This window comes from Arvicanthis niloticus, chromosome 13 (genome assembly GCF_011762505.2).
Source record: "Arvicanthis niloticus isolate mArvNil1 chromosome 13, mArvNil1.pat.X, whole genome shotgun sequence".
Classification (NCBI taxonomy): domain Eukaryota; kingdom Metazoa; phylum Chordata; class Mammalia; order Rodentia; family Muridae; genus Arvicanthis; species Arvicanthis niloticus.
The window spans coordinates 53,541,515-53,548,893 of NC_047670.1; the positions used below are offsets into that span (position 1 = coordinate 53,541,515).

The 7,379-nt window shown below is 49.9% G+C and overlaps 1 protein-coding gene across 5 annotated transcripts in view; it reads right to left on the bottom strand.

The window, feature by feature from the left end:
* Positions 1–7,354, bottom strand: part of Tmprss6 (transmembrane serine protease 6) — a 30,041-nt gene extending 22,687 nt beyond the window's left edge. For 2 of the 5 annotated variants that reach the window (XM_076911595.1, XM_034516573.2), the window contains exons 1-2: positions 7,163–7,354; positions 3,277–3,511 (exon numbers count right to left, since the gene is read on the bottom strand). In XM_076911595.1, the coding sequence (XP_076767710.1) occupies positions 3,277–3,511 (235 nt within the window). In that variant the 5' untranslated portion in view covers positions 7,163–7,354. Of the gene's footprint in view, positions 1–3,276; positions 3,512–4,311; positions 4,430–7,162 lie in introns of all 5 variants that reach the window. The other 3 variants (XM_076911594.1, XM_076911592.1, XM_076911593.1) reach the window with 3 other exon arrangements.
* Between the last annotated feature and the right edge of the window lie 25 nt (positions 7,355–7,379).

Here is a 7,379-nt window from a genome sequence, read left to right on the forward strand (position 1 = left end):
ACAGGGTGTGTGAGAGTAGATATTCACAGAGGTCTCCGCATGTCATAGCGCCCTCTCGGAATGCTGCAGTGAGAGAAGAGACTAAGAGGAGCCCTCAAGGGTTCTCGGAGGGTGGAAAGGGTCCCACTGTGAGAGGAAGGTGGGAGCAATCAGAATATGGCTTTAGACGGTTCTTGAGAGGGTGGGAGGCAGAGCCCTCATAGTGGGAAGGCTGGTGTCTGGTGTCCTGAGGTCTCTTTTCTGAGAGGCTTTTTCTCGGGCCAATCTGGAGCTGTGTGTGGGGTGACTGGGAGAGTGAGGGACTCGGTTATTGGATCCCAAAGAGCAGCAATGAAGCCAGGCACACCTCCCGGACAGATTCATTCATCCTGCTCCTTGCCCAGCTATCAGCCCCACACTGGGCTGCACATTATCCTTCTAAGACCAGCAGGGCATGTTTTCCATCTATCTATTGCTCATCTATCTGTCTGTCTGTCTATCAATCATCTATGTATCATCTATCATCTATCTATATCTTTCTATCTTTATCTACCTATTTACCTATCTATCCATCTATCTACCTACCTTTCTATCTACTTACCTATCTTTCTCTATTTATGTACATTTCCATTTATCTACCTACCATCTACCTTTCCATCTATCTGTCTATCTATCATCTATCTATCTATCTATCTATCTATCTATCTATCTATCATCTATCTATCATCTATCTATCTATCATCTATCATCTATCTATCTATCTATCTATCTACCTATCTATCTACCTATCTATCTATCATCTATCTATCACAGCGCTGTCTCTCATGCTGCCCTGGGTAGGAGGAGTCATCTAACAGCTCCCCCTGGGGGCCTCTTCCACCCTGAGTCCTTCTAGGGGTTGGCATTTTTCTGGTAGGTTATAGAGCACTCACCCCATGCCCTAGGCCTTCAGCCCCAGGTAGAATCCCACTGGGACACAAGACAAAGGATTAGAAAGATGATTGCTACCTGAGTACCCAGCTCTTCAACCCTGAAGACTAATTACCCAGCAGCTTACTGAGACTGTGCTCCAGCCTGCAGTATTTGGGGCACTGGCTTCCTGCTTGGTGGTGAAGGGCTGCTCTGAGAAGAGCTATGAGTCACCCTAGGCCAGCTGCTGGTGGATGCGGCCTGTGATGGTTACTTGGCATAAGCTAGAGTCACTGGGAGAGGAAACCTCAATTGAGAAAATGTTCTCACCAGGTTGGCCAGCGGGCAAGCTGATGAGACATTTTCTTGATTGACAGTTGATGTGGGAGGGCCCAGCTTACTGTGGTGGGTGGTGCCACCCCTGCACTGGTGGTCCAGGGTTCTATAAGAAGGCAGGCTGATCAGGCCATAGGGAGCAAGCCAGTAAGCAGTGTTCCTCTCTGGCCTCTGCTTCAGCTCCTGCTCCCTTTTCCTATCCTGACATTCCCAGTGATGGACTAGAACCTGGACATGTAAGGTGAAATAAACCCGTTCCTCCCTGAGTTGCTTTTGGTCATGGTGTTTTATCACAGCGACAGAAACCCTAAGATAGGGATCTTCAACGTGTCACCTTCCTCAAATCTGAGCTGGGTTAGGTGGATCTCTCAGCCTAGTGCTGATGCAAGTGTGTAAGTCTTCCAGGTCCTGTCAATGGACTTGAAATTGTACTGATGAATATGTCCAGAAAGAACTCTAATCAACTGTTTAAGGGAAGGCCTCTAATCATGTATGTAAGCTGAGATATCCCTTCTGGGGTTTCCTCAGTCATGACAGGGATGTTATAATTGTATTTGACACCATGGTGGAATCGTGAGGACAGGAGCTATCAGCAAAGCCTAGCACAAATCCCTCTGCCTGGCACTGGATGGATGGATGGATGGATGGATGTTTAGATTATGTATGGATGAGTGGATTTATGGGTGAATGATTGACAGATGAATAGCTGAATGGTTGGGAAGTTGAGTTGCTGATGGATCAATGGATTCATAGATGATGGATAGGTGGATAAATGAATAAGTAGATGGATGGATGGTTGATGAATGGATAGCAGATAGATGGCTGGATGGTGAATGGACAGTGGGTGAGTAATGGGTGATGATTGATGGATACATGGATGGATACATGGATGAGTGAATTGTCAATGGGTAGATGATGTATGATAATAATGAACAACATCACAATCTCCATCCAACAGCAGCTGGCCTAGGGTGACTCATACCTCTTCTCAGAGCAGCCCTTCACCACCAAGCAGGAAGCCAGTGTCCTAAATACTGCAGGCTGGAGCACAGTCTCAGTAAGCAGGTAGGTTACAGAGCATTCACTCCATGCCCTAGGCCTTCGGCCCCAGGTAGAATCCCATTGGTTGGCAGAGAGATAAATAGATGAACAGATGTTGGATGGATGAATGGATGGGTGGATGATAGATGTTGGATGGATGGATGGATGGATGGATGGATGGATAGATGGATGGATGATACTCAGATGGATGAACAGACAGATAAATAAGTCTTCTATTCCTTATGGGAAACATTTTCACAGGCACAGACTAATCTTGTTGATCCACTTTCTTCCATGACCAGGGGTTAGAGGTGAGCTATCCCCATTGAACACTTGGGAACATCAAACTTTGAATGTGTGGGTGGAAGAGTGCTTTTGGGCCCAGAGCATGGCCAACTGTTCCTGGGGCTCCATGGGATTGCTCGAGGGACATGATTTCAGAGCCAAAGGGCCAAAGTCAGATATGAGGAAGAGATTCACAAGCCTGGGTGCTCTCTAGTGGTCCTTTTGACTCTCCATGCCGAGCCCTGGAGGTTCAGAGGTGATGAAGAAGCTATGGTCCTCTCTCTAGAGGAGCACATGGGCCTCAAATGAGCAGAGGCACTAATTGGTACAAGGTCCCATCGGTACCTATGGACCTCCTACAGCAGAGCAAGCTGGCTTGGAGCCCAAAGGAGAGCCCAAGAGGTATATAGGCAGAAGAATGGTGTGCTCACACACCTTGGCTTGTTCAGACCCGAGAATTAGGTGCTAAAGGGTCTTCCATCCCTGGCTGAAGGAAGCAAGGAGCACACTAAGCCATGGGACTCAACAAAGGTCCAGCAGTATGCCCATCTTGAGGGATATGGGGATGGTTATTCAGGTAGAATACAAGGAGTGGAAAAACACCACAGAACATGGAATGAATCCTGATTCATCCTATGTGTCCCTCACAGCCAAAACAATCCTCCTTATATCTGCCCTGAACCCTCCCAGGGAGGCCACTTCAACTGGATCCTCATTTTCCATTACCTAGGAAATACCAAAGCATGACTCCTGCCGAAGCCAGCACAGCCAAGACCAACAACAGCGGCGTGAAGCGGACGTAGTCCCGGTCTTTTCTCTTGGTGTTTTGGGGGCCCTTGAACATCCCCTCTGGCTCAGCAGCTTCCTCTCCATCACCTGCATCGCCCTGACCATCAGCTGCTTGGGGAACCTCGGCGGTGGGCATCCTGGTAGAACAGGGGAGCTGGAAACATCTTGGCATCTGCAAGGGAGCTTTTGCTGAGACCCAGTAATGCTGAGAATCAAGGCGGCACCCCTGCCCTTCGCATGGAAGGGCAGGGCCCTGGGAAGTGATGGCAGAGGGTGGCTGCTATGTAGCTCACAGGGAGTAGAAGTGACCTCAGGAGAAGATCCCAGAAGACAGGCAGCAGGGCTGGATGGTTTGGCTCTCTGTGGGTCCCGAAATAGTGCCCACAAACAGGTGGGAACCCTCTCTTTGTGGGTGCTTCATGTAAGCCTCTCAGGAATTTGCACTCACTGGCCAGATGAAGAAGGTGAAACCCAGAGTGTCCTGAGGACAGCTCAGGCCAGGATTTGCCTCAGTTATCCTGGTATTTGAATGCCATTTACATAGATGAAAAAAATTGAGGCTCAGAGAGGCTAAGCCCCTAGTTAAGATCACACAGCAGCAGCTGAATGTCTCTTTGACTTTTCGTCTACTCTGGCTATCTCCTATAATTAATTAGTCATGGTCAAATGACGATGGAATGTCACCCCTTCTTATTCCTTCTGCCACTTTACCTTAGATACACCCAAGCAAACTTTGGACGCAGAAAGACACACACACACACACACACACACGAAAAATAAACTTTAAAAAGACAAAACAAAAAACCCAGAGCCATGAGGCAAGCTTGGTAGAGAACATCTACGATCCTAGGCCTCAGGAGTCTGAGTCCGAGGCAGGAGGATTCCCCCCTTTTCAGGCCACTCCTGACTAGCTTGTCTCAAAGAAGTCTGCCAGCAAGCAAACAAAACCAGGCTGTCTTTGGCCTTGCGTACCTCCGAGGCTTCTCTGGGAGCCCAGCTCAGGGTGTTTCCCTCAAATGAAGCAGCTGCTAGGGTGGAGCAATGGGGTGACCATGTCTCCAGGCTCAGAGCCTCTTCCTCATCTTGTTGCCTGTGGGAATCAGGGCTCAGTGGCTTAGATCCAGAAAGGATGCTGAGTCTGCCCCACACCCCTCAACTTGGTGACTGGCTCAGCCATCCCATTTTGTAAGAGCTCTGATTTAGAGTCAAAATCTACACTAGATATGGGGGTGGGGTGGTGAATACAGAGCCCCCGGCTCCGTCTGCTGCACCCATGAGGATAGTCACACCACGACTTTTGCTATTAGACAATGGTCCGCATTTTTCTGCAGCCAATCCATCATAAAAATGTGTGGCTCAGCGAACCGCCGGTGGCTCGGCCCTTAAGACGCCTGCCCGCAGAGGGCGCACCGTCTCTTGGTGCGCGGGTTCGAGTCCCGCCGTGTCCCGTTTCCCGTGTCTTATGGGGAAAAAAAAAAACAAAAAAAAAAAAACAAAAAACTTGGGCTGGAGAGATGGCTTGATGGTTAAGAGCACTGGCTGCTCTTCCAGAGGTTCATAAGTTCAATTCCCAGCAACCACATGGTGGCTCACAACCATCTGTAACTGGATTCAATGCCTTCTTCACATAAAATAAATAAATAAATCTTTAAAAAAAAAAAATGTGTGGCTCTACCTTCCTGCTGCACTGAGACCCCACAGCCTTCCTGTGCAGCCCAGACGAGCCTTGGACTTAAAGGTTCTCCCATCTCATCCCCTTAGTGCTGGATTGCAGGAGTGCGGCCTCCGTCCAGCTGTCCCCATCCTCCCTGACTCCATCTCCTTGGCTCATTCAAATCACTCTCCCCACTCTACCATCTAGGCCACTTCATCTGCCTCTCTCAGACTCACTGTCACTATGGTGACCCATCATGACCACTCCTATCAGTGAATTCCCACACAACCACCAGGGTGGTGTCATCACCATGTGCCCAGTTTGCAAGCCATACATAGGGTCAGCCACCTAGAGCATAGTCCCAAAAGGCCCTACATGTCTTCCTCTCTTCTTCCTCCTTTGACTACAAACACACTCTTTGCTGGATTGCTAACGTTCACCCCAGGGCCTTTGCGCTTGCCACCTCTCCTGCCAGGAACGTTTCTCCTTCAGTTTGCCTCATAGCGCATGTATGCTTCAGGTCTTTCCTGCTCCCTTCCCTACTGACAGTTCCTTTATGGTGTTCCCAGAGACTTACTCCCATGATATGCCTATAAGTCTTCTGTCTTCCCTATGGCTGCACAGACACAAGGCTTTCTCCATCACCACTGTGTGTTCTGCTTCCATGAAGAACCTGGTATGGTGTGGGTTTTCACTTGCTGCCCAATATAAGATATATATAAGACTGAATATAAGATCCCTGTCCTTTTCTGCCTAGCCCAAAGATGTCACCGTCACAAGTGGCTGACCCATCCCCCCCCCACTTCTTTCTTGCTTATTGACATTGTTTTTGTTTGTTTTATTTTGTTGTTTTGTTTTTCTTGACTATAACCTTGAACAACAAGGACAATTGTGAACTTTATGAACCAAATAAATACCAGTCCCCAGCCCTGGGTGTGGTGTTGGTTATACTGTAAGACCTGTGAGTCCTCATCCACTCATAAGCAACTGTCCCCTTCCCCAGTGTTCCTCTTCTGCTGGGCTCCCTCCTGACCTGCAAGCCCTGATTCTACACTCAGTGGAAACAGCAACCTTCTCTGAGAAGCCCTCCCAGAGTGCCCCTGGAAGGGTGGTGGCCCCATCAGTGAAACTGACCAGGTGGGTGTGCTCTCTGACCCATGATGTGGAGCCCCTTGAGGGGCACAATCTTCTCCCCTGGTGAAGCATCTCTGTAGACTGGGCACCTGCTCTGCACCTTCTCCCACCCTCTTGATAGTGGAGAGCCTTGTCTAGCCTCTACAGACTGAGTTCACAGGGACAGGGCCACTAGGTAGCATAGTGTAGTTCTGCATTTGACCGCAGTGTTGAGAGTGCGCTCCAGCCATGGACTGGATGGCAACACACAAGCCCCATTCCTTCTCCAGCAACCTTGGCTGTTTGCTTTACTGTCTCCTTTCAGTGGTTGGTGAATCAAAAGCACTGAGAGGTGAACTCCCTAAGAATGATCAGAAGGCCCAAGTAGGGACTCTGACCCGGGGACATGGGAGGTACATGTTGGCACTTAGTGGAAGCCCTGCAGTGAACCACTGAAGCTAGGGCCCTGAGTGTGAGCCACAGGGAAGGGACTGTTGGGAGCTCCTGCCACACACATAAACCCATGTACACCCACCCCCCAGATGTGTATCGATGGAGACACATGCATGTGCACAAGTGCGCGCACACACACACACAATCACACATGCATGCACACACACATGCACACAAACACACACCAGCTCTAGCCTACAAGCCAAGAGTCCTGTGTGTAGATCACACATGGATGCAGAGTGGGGCTTTGGCTCAGTCTTGCACTCCAGAAAGCCCAGGATGTGAAGCTATACATGAAATAAGAAATTAGGCAACCAGGCCCATAAACTGGGCCTCTCCTGTCTCTGCGCACCTGAATCACAGGCCACTGGGTTCTTGGAAGCTCTCCGCCACCCTGCACCTTAGGCAGAGGTAGGTTCACTGCACCCACCCTTCCCCAACGGCAGCTCAGTGCACCCTGTGGCCTGTGTGCCTCCTCACTCTGGCCTAGGAGGCTCTGCAAGCCTCTCAAAGCTCCAGTCAGCCAGGTCTGACTCTTGGAGGAGACACAGTCACCAGGCCATTCATGGGTCCTGGTCCCCTGTCCCAGAGGCCCCTGCTTACCTTCAAGAGTAGAAGGTAGGTGCACACAGGCCTGGAAGCCTCTGTTTACCCAGGCCAAGGTCTCTCCACCCCCAACTGGCCAGCTTAGGTTGGATCAATGGCCTGGAGCCATGGCTGGGGTGCCTGGCCCTTGTCCCTTGTGGCCTGTGGCCCCAAGTTCCATGGGCCTCCTGTCAGGTCCAGGGCGACAATGTAACTGAACACAGGTAAACAGGCA